Raw genomic sequence first — 23255 nt, 5'->3', positions numbered from 1 at the left:
GTCATCCCAGCATAATAATTCAAAGAAAGCCAAAAGCAAGGCAGCATAAGTACGACGCCAATTCCCCTCCAAGCTCTGCAGAAAATACTGACTTATATGCTTTATGGATTAAAGCTGTTTGACAGATATTAAACAGAACCACATCTTTTACACAGGGTCAAAACGTCACACTGAACATTCAACCAGACTCTTAAGGCTATTTATAAAAACAACAATACTGTAGTTCTCATCTCTTATCTCTTATTACACTTATTGGGCTTTTTATATCTTTAGGGAACAGACACTCAATATGTTCTCTCAGATATATTATGTGTTCTAAACACATCTTTAGAGCTCACCTTGCATGTTTTCTCCCATATCTCCCATCCTGCATCTAACAACATGTTTCACCATCCCGGGGCTGTATTTCAGTTCATTCAAGGTAAAAAAAAACAACATTAAAAACAATAAAGCTGTTTGGTTTTTAACATCGGGGCTCACTCTTCAGCAGACAAGTGATGTCAGCCACAAGCTAAGCTTCTGCTAACGTTAGCTCAGCTTGTTTCTTGGTGTTTGTTTAAAGAGTTAGGATTCAACGTAGTAAGCGAGGCTGTACGACGATGATAACAATCATACCTCGTGCACACAAGGGTAGTAGTATACAGCTGTAATGTAATGATGTATTTGAAGGCCGTTTGCATAACAGCGGCGCGGCGAAGGCTGTCCCATTTCAAAGGCTCCTTCAGATGCAGCCAACAAATGAGCCGCCTTTTCCCGGGCCAGGAAGGATCCATTGGGTAGATCCTCAGCGGCCCAACGTATCCCCAGATTGCGTGCCAGTTCAAACGGGATGGCGGACTCTTAAGCGGCCGAGGAATACACTTTTACATGTAAAAGTTTTTGGTTTCAACCCACTGGAACAGCTAGCAAAGGGGCCTTGAAACAAATTATCTTTAAAATAATAGGTTAAGTTAAGTGGCGTTAGTTATGATGGCTAGTTAGGTAGCTAGCTACCTGTTGCCCGGCGACCGGAGCGGCGTTTGGTGACGCAAGGGTAAGGAACAAATGCTGATGCAAATCATCCATAGACCAGACCGTCTCATTTCAGGCCGGCCTTAGCAGTCCGGCTAGGAGCGACTCATCCATCGTAGGCCACGTCCTTCCAAGGATGCAGACACAGCTACATGTATCTTTATCAAGAAGAGCTAACGTAGTTTATTAACACTCACACTCAGATAACAAGGATATGTACGAGTGGCTCTATTTCATACAGATCCTCAGATTCATGAAAAATCATGTTATACAATCGGATTTGATTTATATAAGTTTAATTACCTTAAACCAAAAGGTTTTCAGTTGTTGTTCAGTTGAGTCTTGTTTTGTTCCTTTCTGAAGCATCCTTTATGTAACAGCCACAGAGACACGCTCATACACGGTCAACCTGCAGTCCCTGCAGTAATTTTTCTCACTGTCTAACCCAGTCTGACAGCACGAATAACAAACCGTAACCCACCTCAAAGATAGTAACATGCAACCTATAGAAAGCAGACACGAAAACAGAGCTTGAAAATTAGGTGACGAAACCTCTTTCTCGGGATCGTGGTTAAGCAGCGCATGATAAGAAACGACAGGCAGGGAAGCAAGCAGGCACGAAGGCGGGCGGCTCACGTAATGACACACAGACTGCGGCCTGCAGGACACTTCACACCTCTGTGATAGGAACTAATGGAGCTGCAGGACATAATGTAAAACAGAGAACAAAGAGGGGAAAGATACGGCAAGGGTTGGAGAGAAAAACTGACACTAATACCGTGTGAATAAAGGACAGAAATTAAATAGGGCTGATTTGGATATGAAAGAGAAGGAAGAATGAGACGATGATTAGCTGTAATCTAAGAAGGAGAGAATGAAGTATGTAGTAACCTCACGATCCCACTGAATGGCAGGTTCTGGTTTCACAAGTGATTAAACCTCTCTGAGGCCACTTTTAGAAAGAAAGAATCAGGAGAGCGATAACAAGATGAAGGAGGAGTTTAGAGGGTGTTGAAGGAGAAATGGATACTGATTGAGTAAGTGAGAGAGAGGAAATGAAAAAAGCAGGATCTAGAGCAGCGGAGGAACCGAGGGACGGAGAAGAGAGGCGGTGTCAGTTCAACCAAATAAAGAAAAGATACTTATCTTAGAAGTACCTCTTGTTTTCGATTGTTTTTTTTCATCTTTGTTGGATTTGTTGATAAGAAGGAAAAACGACATAAGCAGCGTCTTCATCGTTTACAGACAGGAGGAGGTGAATGTGTGGCGAACTGATGGAGGGACAGATAATGATCATGCTTAAAGGAAATGCCAGGATCCACTGATGGAGTGATCATTTCAGTGTAGGGTAATTGTTTGGGCCTATTATGTATATGTATATGTAGCCTTACAATCATGTATAAACTCGGCATGATGAAGCTGATATGCTCCACAATGATGGGTGCGAGGTCAGAGGTGAACGATGCATTAGCCGTCTTCATGCGTGAGAAAACCTCCATTACCTCCCCGAATAGAGCGGAGTGTGTTCACTGTCAGTAAAGGTAAAACATCAGGTTTCCGCCTGCGCGCACACACTCTCCCCTTCCCCCCTCGTTTCCACCGCTGCCAATCCCTCCGCCATCACTTGACACTGCACTGTTATTACCTCATTACAGTGAAAAGTAGGTAACAGATCATTTCTGTCCCTGGTGGAAGGGGGGTGTGCTTTGATGTGGAGTGGAGGTAGCTCAGCTCACTCGAGGACGGCTCAGCCTCGGCATGACTAACATGTATGACCGATTGCACACGTGGTTAGTTACACGTAGTATGCGTTTGTGTCTGAATGCACATGAACACGTAATTGGGAACATATACAGAGTGTAGGTTAATCTAGAGGAGACGATCACTGAGGAACGAGTTTTTAATGTAACCTTTTATTTTTTAATTAAAGTTCAAGACAAGTGACGCGAGTGAGACATAATTGATGAAAAAGCCTGCGGAGTAGCCCTCATTAATCAAGCTGTGACATGCAGAAGGTCATTGATTTCACCTCGAGTTTATACACAATCTTTATCTTAACCACAGAATAAATAAAGAGCAAATGTGATGCACTTAAAGTGGTAATCTCAACGATATCGGTTTCTTTCTCTTTGGCGGCACCTATGGCGATAAGCGGTAATTGCGGGAGCAAACTTTCCAACAGTGTCGCATGTGTGACGTCCACGGTTGGCTCCGGTTTTAACTCTTGATTTTCCTCGCTGACGGTCGCTTTCCTTTTTAGACTGTTTGCCTTCATCTGAGCGTCGAATTTGTTTCTTTTTCTTTGGATTTTCACTTCTTGTTGAAGTTGTATCTGTAGTCATCGATCTTGTCTTTGTTTGTTCAGCCATAGTAGATTACTGTTTACTTGCAACACTTGCAGAGACCAGAAAAAGCAGCCGCTTAGCTCCGCCTACCCTCTCTGACAGACCAACCACTGCTGGGTGATGGAAAACGCGTCACTATCTGGGCGCTGCTTGTGATTTTTTCCGCGAAAGTTGCCACAGACACCCAGTCCATAATACTACTATATACTGCAAATGCAAAGGCTTTCATCGGTAAATAGTGACTTAACAGACATTTATTTAAAAGAAAATCTTTGAGATTATTACTTTAAAGATGATTTTAATTATAGCCCTGTCAGTCCACACAGATTCCTCTTTATAATCTCATGCAAACATTCATGGTGCCCAAAGAATGAATCCTACTCTACATCCTCACTTTGGTGTTTCTGTATCGTACTGTAGTGCCAGGATTTGGTTCACAGTAGTTTTTTTAATGAAATGTCTCTGGATGGATTGCTGTTTATAATTTTGTGCAGAAATTCATTCCGCCCAGAAGATGAGCCCTAACGACTCAAATATGCGCCAGACGTTTCCCATGAGGTTCACAGTTTTAATAGTCTTTTCCTTTCGTCTATAACTTGTGATTATTGCTAATTAGCAAATGTTAGCATGCTTATACATTAAACTAAGCTGGTGTACTTTAAGAACCTGTCAAATATTTGTTAGCATTGTCATTGGGAACCCATTAGCATGCTGATGTTAGCATGTAGCTCAGAGAACTGCCATGCCCATTTACAAGCTCACAGAGCTGCTAGCATGGCTGTAACCTCCTCACTCTGGATAGAGCTAATCTAGCTATGCGCCGATTGAAGTCTCTAAGCTAAGCTAGCCTATATGCATCCTGCAGCTCTATTTAATGACACACTGATGTTTTCATTTGACACTCTTCATATTTCCCAAAACGTTTAACTATTCATTTCAACATTTCTTTAACCGGTAGACTATTAGACATGCTAGGCTACTATAACAGCCTCCAGTGAGTCAGCATGACCCGACACCTCCAGTCAGCTCAGTCAACTTTCTACTGTATATTTCGCTCTGTACACAGAGGAGCCCCGACACGACGCTGTTCTCATTACGGCCCATCTTCCACGTCGCCTCCGGTCACTAACGTTTGTGAATAATCCATCTTGACTTCGATGTCCCGATGAGTTACTTGGCAGTGTAACAATGTTGACTGACCTTGACCAATCCATAGCACCAGACATCAGGCATCTGTAGCTCCAAGACTTCTTCTAGTTCTTACTTTGTCTCGTCTCTCTGTCTTATATTTTGAAAGATACATCCTCTTCATATAATTAAATTGGTGGCCATCTTACATGTTCTTGTCTGTGCAGCTTGCTGAACGTGCAAACATGGCTTTGAAAATGAACCTTGTATGGATTTGAATATTGTTAGCTAGTGGAAAACCTTTATCGTCATTGCATAGACCTAAAGGCATCTTGTAGATTAATATAAAATATGTGTAATTCTTGCATATTATTTGGTGTGGAAAATACTCAGGCTGCACAACTCTGAGCTATAAACAGCACCGTATTTGTTCCTGAGGCGAGCAGTAGCTGGACACGCTCCATAATCATCCGTGTCCTACCTTCCAGTTTCTCTCTCATGCTGTATGACTCATGACCTTGGTTGCTTATTGGCTCCATGTCTTTGGTTTCCAGGACGACCACTCCATGTTTTTCCAGTTTGGTCCGTCCATCGAGCAGCAGGCCTCCGTCATGTTGAACATCATGGAGGAGTATGACTGGTACATCTTCTCCATAGTCACCTCGTACTACCCCGGCTACGAGGACTTTATCAACAAGGTAAAAAAAAAAACACAAACAGACACTTCTATACAGATATTATACAGAATGTGCTGTAAGCAGTGGATCTATGGACACACAGCTGTAGCTGTGTATTCATCACACTACATTTATACTTGCAAATAAAATAACCTGCAAAGATAAATGTATTCCTTTGATAATAGGTGTCCTGTAGCAGCAGGATACTTATTATTACTCAGTGAGAGAGTCACTTTCACTCTGGGTCTCAGGCACATTAGGTATTATTGCTTTCATCTTCCTGGGGCCCATTACAAAAGGTCAGACCCGTACTGTATTTTCACATTGTTTTCTTATCCTTTGATAATACGAGCGTCTTTCCTTTTTATTATTTATTTCATGTTTATTCAGCGAGCGCCGTGCACAATGGAAGAAATGCTCCTAACAACAGCAACTCTTTCTGAGGACACGACTGTCTGGTTCCAAGCCATAATTTCAGGCTTTTGAAAAAAAAATGATAAGGTTTGGCAGCGACTGATATAAGTGGGACGCGAGTTCCATTTCTGATTGCTTTAATGGAAAAAGCAGATTGGCCGAGCATGTCTCTTTGAATGCAGCCCCTCAGTGAGGCTCCAGCCGCCTCCTTATCTCCAGGGCTGAGAACAGACTCTCCAAAGGGGATGGTATGAGATCCTGAGCAACTTTGAACATCAGACACACGTCTGAAGAAGAATAAAACGTTTTTTGAAAGTCGGCTAATTGTATTTCTTAGTATTAGTGCAGAAATGTCAGTGATTTCCTTTGAACAAAGTTAAGTAACAATCTGGTTTAAACTGAAAAAATCATCTAATGGTGGTTATGAATAAGGATATTTGGTGGTTGTACTCCCCTGAGGGGTGTTACGTTCAATATACAGCATATACTGTGATGTTTAGAGTCTATTATCAACTGCTTTAGTTTACTATCCCTGCTGTTCTTTATATCTGTAAAATATACACTGAATATATGTTGAAAACAAGCTCAAAGCCCCGATGGTGAGGATCTCAGCAGTGAGAAAAGCTTTCTATATTTGAGCAGCCAGTTATACCAGCGTCATAAATCTCTAAGACGATATAGAACATACAGCATAAAAGATTTAAGGTTTCCTCTTCTTCTTTCAATAGAGAAGCAAATCAGTGTTGTTACGGGATATACTTAGCATACTGTTCTTTGCTCTGCCTGTTACACAGCTTGAATAACTCCTGTTGCATTGATTTCCTCGAGGAGCAGCTATTACTCTGTGACCCTAAAACACAAAACAGAAACGAATATGTGTCTTTCATCTAAATGTCATCTATAAATAAAGATTCCACAATCCTAAAAATCGCTGCTCTTAATCTATTAACCATGTGGGGCTGTGCTTGAAACAAACAGAAAATCTTCCTGTGTGTGTCTCTTTGCGTACGTGCTGATATAGCCTGCAGATTTAGGAAAACAGATTACCTAATCTTGCTCTTTTGCATTTAAAAAAAAAAAAACCACTGCGTCCTACTCCCAGAAGACGTGTTAAGACAGAACAGTTTTGCAATCTGGGAGCTGGAGGAGGAGACATCTCAGTCAGTTTTGTTCCAGTATCTCTCCTTAACAACTCCCCTGTATGTGTGCAGCCTACACTTCTTACAAAAATCTCCTTTTTCCTGTCCAGGTCCGCAGCACCATCGAGAACAGCTTCGTAGGCTGGGAGCTACAAGAAGTCCTGCTATTGGACATGTCAGTGGATGATGGAGACTCGAAGATCCAGAATCAGCTGAAGAAACTGCAGAGTCCGGTGATCCTGCTCTACTGCACAAAGGAGGAGGCCTCCACTATCTTCGAGGTGGCTCATTCTGTGGGCCTCACAGGTTACGGCTTCACCTGGATCGTCCCCTCGCTGGTGGCTGGAGATGCAGACCATGTTCCCACTGTCTTCCCCACAGGTACACACAATCACCAGGGTCCGGTTTAAGCAATCTTGTGCTTGACTATCCAAAGAAAGATAGTTTGCTATGAATTCCGAGTGAACAAACAATATAAAAAAACCTGCTGTAGCATAAAATCTGGCCTGTTGCAGAGCTCAGACTATGTTCTTAGTGTGGAAACCATTTCTGCAAATTCATCATTTAGGGTCAGGATAGTTGCTAAGACAAACAACAGCATCACATTACTCACGAGTCAATATTGTTAACAAACCACAAGCAGTGATTTAGTCGTTCAGTGCCACTGGTCTGCAGGTGTCACTGATCAGTCTTTATTTTCAGTTACAGATTTACAACCGGCCTAACACTAAAGACGGGTCCAAAATATTCCAGTGAAACGAGCCTCACACCAGTGGTAGGATTTATTCAGAGATCTGATATGCTGAATGTATTACACCACTACTGACTGCTTAAATACAGCTCATTAATTCTTCAGACAAAAAAGCTAATTAAGAGCCACTTGTCACATTTTAAACATTATGTCACTATTATAATTTTCAAGCTTTGTTATTAATCATAACGCAAACAAATTAGAGCAGAAGACCTCTCTCTGTCTCTCTTACTCAGTTAGAGCTGCTTTAGAGATTGAAACCTCTGCATGCTGTTGCAGGGTGGATCATCTCATTTATTTTGGGACACACAAACACACATTTTTCTGTAGATAATGTGCGACACTGTCTCACTCTTTTGCTACCGAGCTCTTTTTAACTGTAAAGTAATCTCAACTAGTAGCTCTCGCCACGTCCAACCCAGGGCGTATGAAATTTAAAAACTGTAATCCAGATGCTGTCAGGGATGCCCTGCTTTCTTCACAGTAGTCGTCACTGCTTGCTGTCAACTTTTTACATTTTTTAAGAGCCATAATATTCCTGAACCCCAGGTTACCCTCTGTATGAGTGATCTTAATGAGTTTCACACAGAGACGTTCACAGATTTTAATTTTGGGGCTGAAACTGATGTCAGTTTCTGCTGGTACCCTTAAGTCGCTTTCCCACTGGTTAAACAAAACGCTAACACCCGCCAACACTTTTTTGCGTAGTGGGAAAGGCTACATTCGGCATTCAGACCCAGGTCAAATGACTCTGTAGTAGACCCGGGTAATTATTGCCTCGGCTCCGATCGGTAGTGATGGGAACACAAAACCTGAGTCAACACGCTAACCTACTACCTCTTACCAGTGCGATGCTATGGTCAGTCGGTAACTCGTCATCTCAGCTACAAATTCAACCATTCTCTGTCCGAGCAGCGCTCAAACATTGTTCCAAATTTGTCGGCGCTGAGTTTGATAAACAGACTGAATGAGTAATAGATACAATAAAGACCTAACCACCGTAACATCTTCACTGTTTCGGGCGCGTTTGTGACGTCAGACGGTGACGCAGCAGAAAAGAGACCGACAGGAGTATACTCCACTGGCAATGGGAACAGAGACAATCGGCATCTATACGTGGGTCTTCCCGGGTCTGAAAAACCAGCGTCAAGGCACTAATGTCCACACGGAGACGGGTTTCGGACTAAACGCCAAAGTTTTTTGTCGTATGGTCGTTTCGGCCACACGGAACCGGCATTTCAGGAGCCCGTATACGCACATTTTTTAAACCGCCTCCCTCAGTGGATAAATCCCTAAACGCCACCCTGGCGTTTCCGTGTGTACAGCCTATACGGATCTTTCTTGAATTGCGCCGCCTCCGTACGTCGCGCATGCGCTAACCCCACCACCACCACCGTCTTTTGCTTGTGTTTCTTCTTTGTTGTTACACTTATACGCGTGCTCTATTTCTTCTTCTGCGGTTTGTTGTATTTGTGTGGCTGCGTTACAGCGCCACCCACAGGCCGGTTGTATATATTACAGCGTTTCAGCGGTTTCGTGGGGACACAAACATTTCCTGAGACGGCGCCGTGTTTACTGAAAACTTTTTCAAAACGAAGTCGGCTCCGTCTCCGTGTGGACATGGCCTCAGTCTCATTCATTGTAATGTTTTTGGAAGCACCGGAGAATACAGTGTCCTTGTTATAAAACTATCAATAAAACTATCAGTTAACATGTCAGGAACTGATATCACAAATTCATATCAGTAAGGAGGGTCATTATCAATCCTTTACTTGATTTAAGCAGAGGTCGTGATTTTTTGACCCTGAATCAGGGGGTTAGAGGTCACACGTTAAATCAGATGTACAAGACTCATATAATGAAACTCCAATGCTTCACTGTTGTTTAACAAAACGCTGAAATCTGTATGACTTTATGGTTTTTCAATATGAAGCTTTCAGAAAAACTTTGTACTGAAATGTGGACACAATTGACAGATGGGCTTGTTTGCATATGCAAATGTCCTCCCGGTGTATTTGCAGTAGGATGTGGCAGTCATGCTGCCTGCATACAGATCCCTGCTAACCTCCAGTAAGGACTTTATTTAGGAGTTTATTTTGTCATGTATGATAATTTTATGTCAACCTATTACGCAATACCTCACATAACTGTGAGATAAATGTGGACCGCCGAGCTTTGCTTTTATATCCTGTTCTAATAATAGTTCTGGGATTTTGCCTCGCTGGGGCTCATCATTAAGAACATTCCCAACTTTGTTTTAGAAATATCTCTCCAGGGAATCAGGTCAGACAGGGAAGACACCACTGTGTCATATTGCAGTGGATTCTTCTTGCATCTTTTCAAGCGCTGTGTTTGAAGAATTTGCTTTGGAAGGTAGAAAAAGGAAACCACAATTTCACATCTGTGCTCTGCTCTGGGTGTGAGAAATGCATGCTGACATCTGATAGCCAGCAGTTCCTTGAGGAGTCGAGCAGAACGAAATAAACTGGGGGATGATCGTGGTCTCATGCTCATATTAAGCTATTTTTTCATGTGTTTTCAACCTTTATGAGCGTTTATTTTGTAAAGAGCAAACTAAATAGCTCCCCTCTGGGACAAATTAAAACATTGTAGGTATGATTGCAGCCTTAATTCTGTGTTTGGCTGTTTTCAAGCTTCCTCTAAAATGTTTTAATTTCTGTGTATCTCTCCGCCCTTCGGATATTTTTCACTGCACTCTGCCTCTGCCTGCCTATTTGTGTCCTCGCTCTCTTTCTCTCATTTTCCGTCTCTCTCCCCTTCCTTTTCACCTTTCTCCACATTTCTTTCTACTTTTTCTTCCCGCTATGGAAATACACCCCTTCTTCTCACCTCACTCTCTCTCTCTTTCCCAGGGCTTATCTCCGTGTCATATGACGAATGGGACTACAACACCGAGGCAAGGGTACGTGATGCAGTGGCTGTCATTGCCACAGCGACCTCCACCATGATGCTGGACCGGGGGCCACACACCCTGCAGAAGTCGAGCTGCCTCGGGACACCTGACAAAAAGAGCTCCAACACCGGCCACTCCAAGGAGATACTGAAGTGAGTCAATGCTTGGTGGATGTGTGTAAAGATCGGTAAACAATACTGAAAATGTGTCCACAAAACCATGCCCCTGAACATTTGTCACCTTATATTTTAAACTTTTAGTGAATTATGACAGGCCTGCCAAGCTTTGGATAGGGCTAGAAACACAGAGCCAAAGTGTAAGGTATGGATCAAACTGTGGGTTTATCTCCTTTACAACATTAGCAGCTACTTCCCGCTCTGTTTGATTGGTGGAAGTTTACACCTCAGAAACTCCAGCCACATTTGTGTTGATTGTGATGAAAGTGTGATGCGTTTGCACCGTCAGTGATTCCTCATCCTGACGTCCATTTCACTTGGGAAAGTGTAGCTAATGTTTGAAAACATGAAGATTAACACTTTAATCTAACCGCTGTGTTACTTGTCCAAGTATGTCTTTGTTATAGTAAGCATTCAAACCATCCAAGGACTGTTTTTTTTGGAACTTGATATTAACACTCGAGCCGTCAAACAACAAACAGCACTGTATGATAAAAAACACAGCCCTGTCATTCATCTGAATGACAGTTGCTCCTTATCTTCAGCTGCTGATGGGACCTGTTGGCGTTGGCGTCCTTTAGAACAGGGGTTCTCAAACTTTTTGACCCATTTCCCAAGGACACCCTCATAATCATAACAGCAATTAAGCACATGCTTCCTACCATTTGCACTCTTAGGGCCCGATCAGACAGAACGCGCTTTGCAGGCTGTAAAACGCGAGGCGCACCGCACTGCCTTTTCTGTGGAAGTAAACACCCGATCAGACAGAGCGCGTTTTAGCAGCTGGGGGCAGCTTTTTTTTCCTACTGTTGTCAAGGCAACCACCGAATCATTAGCTGTCATTAACCTAACCGTTACATTGTAAACTGACAGAAGGCTCGCCTCTCCTCTCATCCGATTGGACAATGAGAATAAACGCCCATGACGTCGGGAGCTTTTCTGCTTTGAGTTGAAGTTTTTTCAACTCGAGGCGCTCGGAGCGTTTCCTCAAAAACGCGAGGTGCACAGAGCAGAAAAAAGCGAGGCGCTCTGCAAAGCAAAAGCAGCGCGCAAAGAGCCTCTCATTGAAAACAATGCTAAAACGCGTCCTGTCTGATCAGGCCCTTCGAGGCCATTGGAACTATTTGTATTGTAAAACGTATCAACCTAAATACTGCAGATCTGTTTCATAAAAACATCATCGTCGATTTGAATCATGTTAATACCACTTATATACTTTAAAACAGAGGGTCATTTTTATTCACACTGCTTGTGGACTTGACAGCTTTTATACTTTTCGAGTGAATGATCTTAAAAGCTTTCAGAAAATGAACAGCAGTAAGACAACCGCAGGAACGGTTCGCCGCGACCTGAGTGAGTTGAGCATGACAGATGATGCGTCGCAAGCATGTCAGTTTCTATTGGTCCAAATTGGTCTAATGACACAGCACAAGTTTAGAATTTATTATAATTCATTATAATTATTTCGCTGACCCACTTTGAGAACCACTGCTTAAGAAGGACATAATACTGTATTTGCACCTATCATGTGATATTTAAGACACTTTGCAGGGTTCTTTTTTTCGTTCTTTATTAAATGAGGTGACAGTGTTGGAAACAGGGGAAGAGAGAGAGTGGGGGATGACACGCAGCAAAGGGCCGAGGGTGGCAGTTGAACCTGGGGCTGCTGCATCGAGGACTGTAGCCTCTGTAAATGGGCCGCGCCATTTAGCCGCAGAGCTAAACCAGCGCCGGTTCTTTTGTTTTAAATCAAAATATTCAAAAGTCCGCTTTCGATTGAGTTTTCAGCCGTGGTGTTTTGGTGCTCACGCTAGCAACAGTTTTCAGAATCTGCTGGGGGCTGTTGTCTTTTCAGCGGACAGAATCAGTGTTTGCCAGGTGGGCTTTGGTTTACTCCAGCATGACATCATGGAGCCACTTATTTCGAAGTGACTTGTTATATAGATGGTAAGTCTGCTATCATTGTACGCTCTATATGTGCTGTGTGGGAATGGAAAGCTGGCTGAAGTGGCTTCAGTAGCTGAGTGATGGTAGGGTTTCGTTAAGGGTCAGTTGAGTGAGGATCAAAGGCTTTGGATAAGGCCACAAAGTGCCCTTCAAAATAAACAGGTTTGCCTGCAGCACAGATCCTTTGTCTTCAAATAAACAATCTGTGATTTTGATTAAATATTGCTTTGAGTTTGAGCCCAGGTCCAGGAAGGACTATCTTTCCCTTTGAAAAATATATGTCAGATGAAAAAGCAATGAGCCATGTTCACCTACTTTTATCGGCTTTGAAATTTATTTTGATACAGAAAATAGGCTTGTTCGAGATGAGCGAGGCCTGCGCAGAATCGATCACCGCCTCGCCAAGCATATTGCATGACGGTTAGATTGTTGTCCGACTTGCTCTGAAAACCCGACTGCGCGAGGCTTTGAAGTCCCGCGGGAGCGAGGCGGCTGCAGTTTTCAGGGCCAGGCACCGCAGTTGCTCTCCACCGACTGCACAACGCCGTGCATGATGGGAAACGACTTGCTCTGTTTGAGTGAAGCACCTATTGGCTGAAAAAAGCCTTGACACCCCCCACAAGGAAGTGATGAGACTTCTGTCTTATTCATCATGATTCATTAAACTTAATGAAGTGTCAGACAGACACCAAACGGGTTTATCAAAGTACTGTCATTCACATTGTAATGTTTTACTCATTCCTCATGAACGTTGTCTTAATAAACATAATTACAATGACGTTTATATCGAAATAACTATCAAAAGCCCTGAATAAAGTATAATGAGAACTTAATATTAAATCCAATTAAAATAATAATGATAGTAATAATTATAATAATAATGTAAACAACAAATTAAGACTTTATTCACTTCAATTTACAGTGAGGTGTTGGTTCTATAGATGCTTGAGGAGGCCAGCAGCAAACTTCAACAAAGAAGTGTCCGACTTTATGACTCCTCCCCCGACTGCAATCGGCTACTCTCGCCTGTGGTCAAGGCGAGCCGGCAGTCATCTCGAACAAGCCTAATGAGAAGGGCGGCATGCACGATGCAAGAAGACGGGCTGAAGCGGCTGGTAAAATAACAGAGAAAAAAACCCTCTGTAGTTTGGTTTCTGAAGCGCAGTTGAGAATATAAATCCAATAATTACGTGCGACCACACACATGCAGTACAACACAGAGTAGTAATACACACAGAGATGCAGACACGTTCCCTAAAGAGAAGCAGAATTAGTTTAATTATTGAATAAAAAACACAAGATGAGCCGAGACTCTCAGACTTATAGCAACACCGCATCTCGTCGTTAGCTTAACCCACAGCCATCATTAAATACAAACACCCTTCTGTTCCTCTTCCTCTGACCCTGCATGCTTTGCTTTTTTTTGTCGAATTACAGAAGAAGCTGGAGTATTCGTAGTCAATAATTAATCCCCATTTAACTTCATAGGGCATGCTTTTACTCTTCAAATTGATCAGAGATTCCACAGCTAATTGAATGCTCGGGGACACGCGGATTAATGGAAAAAGGAGCCACAGAACAAGCATGCACAGAAACACACACACGTGTTGTTAACGCATGACATTTAGCTGCTCTTTAGGGCTTAATCTAATGAAAGCTCAGAATTACTGATGTCATTCTTTATTAGATGTATTACAAATCTATGCGCCATGCCATTCTTTCATCCCTTTTCCCCCTAATATGTAACTTTTTTGTTGTTATTTTTCACTGGCAGTTGAATTTAAGGAATGCAAAAAAGTAAGAAAACATTATGCAGCCTCCCTTGCCACCACTGCATTAATCTCCGGGTTGAGGTTGATGTATTACTGTAAATGTTGGTCCTGTATTGTACTCCTTTCTGTTTTTTATATCAGGGGCACTTGTGCGTGCCGTCTCCGATTCCGCCACCAACAGGACTGTGATAACAATAACAACACAACCATGAATATTTCAGTCCCCAAAGGGCGCTATCAGACACAGGGTTAGCTCTCAATCATCCTACAGGCACACACCTGGGATGCTGCTCTGCCCTGTGTGGGTGTGTGTGTGTGTGAGAGGTGTGTTGTTTTGTGTGTGCAGCCATTCAATTTCTCTCCATTGGACTGAGCCAAGGTAGAAAATTTGGATTGCTGGATTTTGGTGGTAACCCCAGAGGCAAGACAACCTAACACGCGCACACACATTGACACACATAATCCCACCTATTCCATCCCCTCACCCCCAGAGACAGGAGCAATAATAAGGCCATATGTCTCTGCGTGGTCCTGTATAGCTACAGGGCCTCAGTGGGCTGCATGCATGCCATCCTGTCAGCGCTGATGGACGGAGATGGGAGGCCCCAGTGAATCACGCTCTCAAATTTGTTTAGGGGCTGCTTGACCTTATGGGGCACACACAAACACAAACACAAACACGCACACACACGCACAAATATGTATACATAAATGCATCCATACACCGCAAGCACAAATAAGCAAACACACGCAGAGCTCCAGAGGCCATCCATTGTTTCCTGCCAGACAGTGAGGACAGGAACGCCGGGATAATGAGAAAATGTGCTCCAAGTGGTTTTGGATGAGGCGCTAAGGGCCTTATTTATGTGTGTGTGCGTGTGTGTGTGTGCGTGTGTGTGTGGTTGCTGCAGGAAGAAGGATGTTTTTTTTAATAAATGTTTGACTGCATGTCTGCTTGCATTCAAACTCCCTCTGAAATCTATGTGAGGATGTAAAACGTAGCACTAGACATGATGTAAGAGCAGATTAATATAATGTAGTGACTTTTACGGCTGTGCCATATCACATCGTTCAGATTATACCGGTATAATATTTTTACGTGATAAGAAAGCATCATATCGCGATATCAAAGATGTACATTTGCAAGAAAATTGTCACAGCTAACAAGTCGCGTATTGCTTTTCCAGCTTGATTTCAGAAGCTCTCGCCTCCGCTTTAAATCAATACGGGCATGAGCTGCCGGTCTGTCCGTGTAAGCCCCGCCCCTGCATGCTCGGAGTGTGTGAGTGTGAAGAGACCGGGGGCGCTCAGCTGAGAGCAGAGAGCGCATTTGGCAGAGAGCAGACTTAATGTTTTATAGATATTAGCAAAAGAATTGAAGACAAGAAGAACAGCTGCATGTTAATACAAAAAGAGCGGCCACCGTCATTACGTGCTGCTTCGGAAAACACCGGAAAACACCGGTGGCAGCGACGTGACGCCTCCACAGTAAGCATTAAAAAGTTTCCCTAATATGCTACGCAGACGTTTACGGGCATAATGAATGAGTAAATCAATGAATTACTTTTAATAAAGCCTACATTCTTCAGATTACCACTTAATTGAAGTGTGTAGCATAGCCGTATATAGAGTAATAAAGCAGGCAGCTTCGCTTTTTACTGATTCAAAGATAAACAACATACACGATAAACGATTGATGCAGAGGCGGATCAAAAACCTCTTATTAATAAGTAAGAAGAGAGTCTAAGCAGATCACAGCTTGTAGCAGCAGACTACAGCAGTGTTTCTATGTTGTCATGTAGATCCAAACGTGAACACTGACTGGGTGGGCACAGAGTGGGCTAAAACGTATAAAAGGCCTAATTCTCCTTTGAACATGTGCCAGAGGCAGCCAAATTTGGGCTTTTACGGCCAAAATTTCCCCCCAGACCCCCCTCGTTCATTGGAAAAGAAGGGAAATTGTCAAAACACTTTATTTTGTTTGCATGAATAAATGCTGCTGCTGCCTGAAATCACAAACAAAACATTATTCAGTTTTATTTTTTTCATATCGTCATGAATATCGCAACATTTTGTGACATATCGTGCTATAATTTTTAGGCCTTATCGTCCACCCATAGTGACTTTTCCTTCTTGTGATCTAACGAGAACTTTGTCTCCATGTGTGCGGGCCTCCACTAGAGCTCAGAGGAAAAGCTCCTCTTCAGGCCGTTTGACCCTCTCAGTGCGTGCTGGGCGAGCATGTTTATCTCATCCGATTTCACCTTTAAAGTAGTTTTTCCCGTAGCAAAGAGCAGCATTATTGCATTTCTTAATGGGCACAATAAAAGTGTCTGTCTAATAAATCCCGGCTCTGTTTATTAGAACGCAAGTGAGCCATTTCATTGTGCTTCTGGGCATCCCGAGCACAAATGACCGTCTTTTTTCATTAGACCCTCCTTTGGAATGGAAGTGGGTCAGGAATTCACACATCTGCATCTGCTGCCAGCGTGTCGCTCGGTTTCTATTCACTCGGAATCTATTTGTTTTTTCGCAGAGGTCACGTCCGGATCGTGTCGAAACTGCACTTCTTGTTCCTGAGTATTCTCTGCTTTTCACGCCTTTCTTTCATTTCAGTTTTTTTCTGCGATGCTTCTACAGGCGTCCATTCTCACTGAAAAGCTCTCACACTTAAATGACGCTCGAGTGTTGAACCAGAGAGCCTCCCCCATCCCCTTCTCTCTTTCTCCGCTGGTCACAAACTGTTGATCCTCATTTTGTTGCATGAAGACAAACTAAAAAGTATGAATTCCATTTTTCAGCTCCGTCCTCTCACTCTTTAATACCAATCCTGTGAGGGGCATTAAAAGGCCATAGAAATAACCAATCAATACTTCATATGGCCTTTAACTTGTTGCAGGGTTCGGTTATTGGATCAGTGAACACTGCTGTCCATCTGCCCGCTGCATGTTCAGTGCTGTGTGACAGAATAATCACATGTTTTACTGGGACTCACATTTGATTTGTAGGTGTATAAATTCACTTTTTGGGAGTATGACCGATAACGTTTAGTTTTAAATGGGAAAAAAACAACGTAATTACATCTTTATCATCAGTCCCTGCTGGTCAGGAGACACATTTTCTCTCATTAAGACTGTATTGTCACTATAACTACATTTTATTCTGGCTGATACTGGTGTGCTGATCATGTGATGAGAAGTCTTTGTGTGCCTTTAGGCAGTTATTTTGTGATTATCGTTTGCTTTTGCCTTTTTATCCTCATGTACCTGAACTCATCACCCTGTGCTTCAGCTGATGTGGAATTCTAAAGTGTTATTGTATTTGCCTGTGAATGTTGAGGCTGCTGATAGGCGAGAAATCTTTTAATCTTTATAATATTCTTCTTCATGTTTGTTTTTTAAACATTATTTGCACATTTTTAACATTATCCACAAAAAGAAGAAGCTGTACATCCACAGGTTAAGACAATGTACATGAACTAGTGAGGGAGGGGTGGGGAGGTAAGATGCACATTTACATTACATCATGCAATTATAGCTGCAAACACAATAACAATTTTTAACACATAAAAGTAAGTATTATAAAAAGAGTAAATATGTGCACGGTCCATATTCTGGAGTACTATCCGTGAGCCATTTCTTTACAGCCTACTTTATATTCTCTCTGCTTCAGAGAGTTTCAGAGATACTGGAAGAGTATTTTATTCAGCTGCAGCTCTTTATATTATTTTTGCACATTGAACTCTGTTGAGCTGATTCTTCCTGCATAGTTGTGATTGTCTCGATTGTCTCTCTCGATTAGAGTAGTTGGAAAGATATCAAAATAACATGTCTAAATTTAAAGCTGGTTAGGCAACCTTGGAACCTTTTGAGTCCACAAGAGTGCAAAGAGACAGAGTGACTGCAACACACCTGTGGGACCACATTTTTTTTGCTTTATTTTCAGAGCTTTTGATTTATTGATTGGTGTCATTATTAAGGGAATAATCTCAGACCTTTTCATTTAAATAAATGTCTGTCGGGGCGCTGGTTTAGCTCAGTCGGTAGAGCAGGCGCCCCTTATACTGATCGCAGGTTCGACTCCCGGTCTGCCGATCCATTTGGTGCACGCTCTACTCCCCGCATTTCCTGTCTCTCTTCAGCTGTCCTATCGAATAAAGACAAAACGCCAAAAATAAAAATGTCTGTTTGGTCACTATCTATCGCTGAATGAGGTATTGACATGACAAAGGTACAATGGTGATTGAGCCTATGGCCCACTGATGAAAGCCTTTGCATTTGCAGTATATAGTGTTTTTTTACAGACTGGGTGTCTGTGGCGTCATTCGCGAAAAAAAACACAAGCGGCCAGTTAGTGACGCGTTTTCCATCACCCAGCAGCGGTTGGTCTGTCGGAAAGTGTAGGCGGAGCTAAGCGGCTGTACTTCAGGTTTCTGAAAGCATTGCAAGTAAACAGTAATCTACTATGACTGAACAAACAAAGAAAAGATCGAGGACAACAGATACAACTTCAAAAAGAAGTGAAAGAGAAACACATTCGACGCTCAGATGAAGGCAAGCAGTCTAAAAAGGAAAGCGACCGACAGCGAGGAAAATCAAGAGTTGCAACTGTTATAAAGGGAGCAAACTGTGGACGTCTAGTTAAATTTGGAAGTGTGCTCCTGTAATTACCGATTATTGCCAGTGGGTGACACTCAAGAGCACGGAACTGAAATATTCAAGATTGTATCTTTAAAGAAGTATTTAAACAAATATGATTATCATAATATTTAAAGCAATGGTCGGAAATTCCTAAAGCCTTTTTTTGTTGTAAGTAACTTGGTGTGTATGGTAGTTATATCGTATGAAAGTTAGACACATTTTTTGTGTGTATTCCTACAAAGGTCTGACGTGTTTTCATCCTAGCTTGTTACCGACACTTTTTTTTACAGCCGACCATGTTTCATGAAGAAGCACAAGCTAGTGTTCAAAAGCAGTGACTGACAATAAACTTCATTCTAAATTATATTAATGTAAAGGAATATAAAGTGAGGATGAAGAAAACTTATTCCAGCGACACTTCTTGGCCATCAGCAGAATCAGTGTCGGGGTTTGTTTCCACATACGCTTGGAATTTTGTTTTGGTGCAAAACAATGAACATAGACATAGAATACCAATAGAAAGCACATATTTGACTCGTTAGTATCAAATGGAAGAGCTGTGCAGTTTTTGCAAGATGATGAGAGAGAGTGCAGAAAGCGTGTCTATTGCGTTTAAGTGTCCCTTTTCAAAGTGTTGAGTGTGTACAATGAAATTCTTAGAAAGCCTCTCTGACGATGTGCTTAACTCTCCCCGTTTCTGTTAAAAGATATTTTTTTGTAATGATATTTCACGTGAATAACGCGTTTGTCACGTGCTTTCCCTCGTCAACAAAAATCAGATGATCTGTTCTGAGGTTACAGACGAGCACTTGAGAAAAGTCCATCAGTGTTTGAGGTCTGCAGACATCGGAAGGTCAGCGTCCTCGCCCCGCTAAGCCCCTGTTCACGTTTTAAATGACAGAGTCTCCCTGTGATACACTGCTCCCTCTCTGCAGTCTCCACAGGTATCTGTCTGATGTCTCCCGCTCAGCGGGGGTCCTGGTGGGCTCAGATCACATGCAGCTCCTGTGGACTCTTTTATTAAAGGCAGAAGCTCAAAGAGATTCAGAGCCTCACATCTCTTCTTATGTGTAGTCCACATCACACTGTCTCTGAATCTGTCAGAGCTGTGCCACCAGCAATAAATGAGTCCATAAATAAACAATAAATTCTGATTTTTTTTTTTGGTACAAAATTAACATATTTTTCAAGTTTTTTCTTTGGAAATTTAAGTAAAACCCTCAAATTACAATTCATCGTGCTTGGAAGATTTAGTTTTTTGTGACTTCGGGGCGCTGCGTTTGGCAATGAACTGATCAAACTGGCTTGAAAATCAGATACTTCACAAACAAACTGTTAAAATGTGACACGTCATGCTGGAGACCAAAAATCATCCAAATCATATAAATAATTAGGAAGAACTCTTACAAGTTAATAAATCGTTTGCAGCTTTATGCAAATTCTTCTTTTAAGACCAACTTGTGACGGACTCGGTCACAGTTGATTATACTCACACGTGATGACAGCACTAACAGCTTGCAGGGGACTGAACTACACTCTCACAAACATGAGCGTCACATTATAAATGAACAATAAGCCCATGTTACACATATTTAAATAAGACCCAGAGCACATCATTGAAATGAAGAGCAAAAACTAACTTCATACTTATAACACACATTTCCTCTTTATGTTGACAGTGCCGCAGGTCAGTTTAACAGCCTCCATAGAATGTAAAAACACAGACACGTTTTGAAGACGCTACTATGCTCATTCAAGTCAGGCTAATCTGTGCCGTAAACCTGTTTATAGCTGAAGCTAAATTTGCTGTGTTGTTTTTTAGTTACTCATTTGTATTGTGTTTCTTGCTCTTGTCTTTTTAAATTAACTGTTTAAAGGTATAATTAATTAAAAATTAAATATAGACTTCTACAAATATAATATAAATCATCACTTATGGGCCTCTATACATGTGTGTATAGCAACTGGGCCCCATTCAGACCGGCAAACATGGTGAAAGAGCGATGCAGAGTTGGCCTTCTTTCTGTTGGACAGGTAGCTGCCTCAAACTGGGTAGGACAAGCTAGCGTTAGCAAGCTAGCGTTAGCATGCTAGCGCAACGGTAACAGCGGTCGTGTTCTCGCACGAGAGAGTGAGAGTGAGCTTCTGGTGACGAATGTGTTGTTGACAAAATACAAGGAAAAATCCTCCTTATTATACCTTTAAATTTACCCGTTGTAAATGTAAAAATATTGTGGATTTGTAACTTTTTTTGACATTTTTTATTAGCACTCATGTGCCCCCCCCTTCACCTCTGGCAAACCTATGCTAGTTACATAACCCACATCACTACGCTAATGTGGGAATGTTGCAACCAGATTTGGAAACTTTGGTAAACTGCTAAATGCAGCATATTCACCTGGCAGTGGTAGTCTTTATCAGCACTGCGTGAACACACGCTCTCTAGCTTTAAGAGAAACACTCCTGCTGATCGTTGTCTGAATGTTACAGCTCTGACACCTCATGTACTCTGCCTCACCATAATTGACCGCATTCTATAGCTGCACATATTGCTCAGTCTGCTTCCTCCCTTCAGCTCTCATAATGTGTGGTACACATTTCATCAGAAACTGGTAACTCTTCAGAGGCAGGCCTTCTGCAGTCATCCCAGATTATGAGTCATACACCCAAACCTGATACAGTATGTACATGTGTGTGTGTGTGTGTGTGTGTGTGTGTGTGTGTGTGTGTGCGGCACAGACTTCCTCACACAGCAGGGATATATATTTTAGCATCCCTGCATTGCAGTGACAGAGAATTTGTGACCCTGTTCAGCTTCACTCGGAGATAAAAGAAAGTCACATCACTCGCTCTGAAATACATTTGAAGAGATTTAAGGAGGTAAAAAAGAGGGATTGTGTCCATGCCATTGATGATTCAGTGTCTCTGTAACTAAAAAAATAAATTCCCCTCACAGCCAGTGATTAGTGGGGGAACAGTTGGTGAGCGAGGCGCACGCGAGCGCTGCATATGGCTGTGATGAAGCCGCATGAGGTTCTGTTAGCGGCTCATCCCCGTACTTTCTCTTTTTTCCTCCTTCCAGCAGAGTCAGGGGGGGATTCTGACATGAAGGGGGGATCAAACGGCACATAAAAGCTACTTCAATAGAACAGGCATACTAAATGACAAACAGAGCTGTAAATTCCCAGCATGCATCAGTCTTTGTAAAGCTGCAGGTTAATGCGCGGGCATGTGAGTGGTATTGACGTGTGATTGGACGAGCTGCTCGGAGGTGAGACGGAGACATTGATCTGACGGCGGGTAAACACCCAGGTTTAGACAGAAAAATACTGCTTTCGCTTCCTCTCTCTTAACCCGCCTCTCCGGGGTGAGATTACTGTTCCCATGGCAACGCAGCTGATTGCATGAAAATTGCTGTGGTTGTGGGTGCCATGGCAACCATGTTACGTTACATTACACCAGTGTTAAGAGCCGCCCTGCGTCCCTGTGTTGTGTTTTTGACGTATGTTTACACGTCTCATACACAGGTCGCCTCTGGTCACATGGGTGGCAACAAGTTGGACCCGCGCTGAGCCCCCCACCCACACCGCCTCCATCTTTTATTCAGAATGAGATTATGTTGAGGAGGCTAATCCCATGTTACCCAGGAATTACAGCACTTCTATCCAGCCAGCGTGCAGCAACAGGCATTTCACGGAGGCTTGAGTCATATTATTGACTTTCTCGGAGCATGTAGCCTACTTAGGTCTGTGAGCGAGCGTGTGTGTGAGATATAAATATAGTTGAAGACACATAGAGGTACTGAATGTTCCAGTAGGAGGTACTTGTGATAAAATCTTGGTTAAGTTTCATGCCAGTTGCTCATCTGTTGTGCGTTTTTTTTGTACCCACTCGTGAAAACATTTATTGTCCTTTTTTCACACTGTTGGTTGGTTTGGAGACGGCGGTGGGTAAAACGGGCACGCCAGCTCCTTTTGAAGAGTCCGCACGCACCACACACACACACACACACACACACACACACACACACTCTTTGCATTCAGACAAGATATTTATTTCTCTGGTGGATTGTTTCAGAGGCAGAGCGTCTCCATGGTGATGGCAGCCCACAGTTCAGGACAAGGAAGGGAGAGAGAGAGGGATGGTGGATGAGAGAGAGACAGAGACGACTCCGGCTTATCATCCACCGCTGTACACTTGTTGACACATATATGCTGATGTGTTTCCACACAGGCGGTTAATTCACTCTCTCCTCCGCCCTCTCTCATCCAGCCTTCCCTCCTGGTGTCTTGTTACTCTCCTCGCTCTCCCTGCTCTAAACCAGTCACTCCTAACTGCTCT

General features: G+C 42.6%; 1 protein-coding gene across 7 annotated transcripts in view; it reads left to right on the top strand.

The window, feature by feature from the left end:
* grin2bb (glutamate receptor, ionotropic, N-methyl D-aspartate 2B, genome duplicate b) overlaps positions 1-23255 on the top strand; it is a 107299-nt gene that overhangs the window by 53709 nt on the left and 30335 nt on the right. For all 7 annotated transcript variants that reach the window (XM_069665905.1, XM_069665907.1, XM_069665904.1 and 4 more), the window contains 3 exons: positions 5039-5182; positions 6825-7095; positions 10339-10531. In XM_069665905.1, the coding sequence (XP_069522006.1) occupies positions 5039-5182; positions 6825-7095; positions 10339-10531 (608 nt within the window). The remainder of the gene's footprint in view (positions 1-5038; positions 5183-6824; positions 7096-10338; positions 10532-23255) is intronic.

The sequence above is a fragment of the Semicossyphus pulcher genome, unplaced genomic scaffold (genome assembly GCF_022749685.1).
Source record: "Semicossyphus pulcher isolate SPU_LCO1_2020_fin unplaced genomic scaffold, fSemPul1.0.p SCAF_17, whole genome shotgun sequence".
Taxonomy (NCBI): Eukaryota; Metazoa; Chordata; class Actinopteri; order Labriformes; family Labridae; genus Semicossyphus; species Semicossyphus pulcher.
This window is presented reverse-complemented; position numbering and strand designations above follow the sequence as displayed.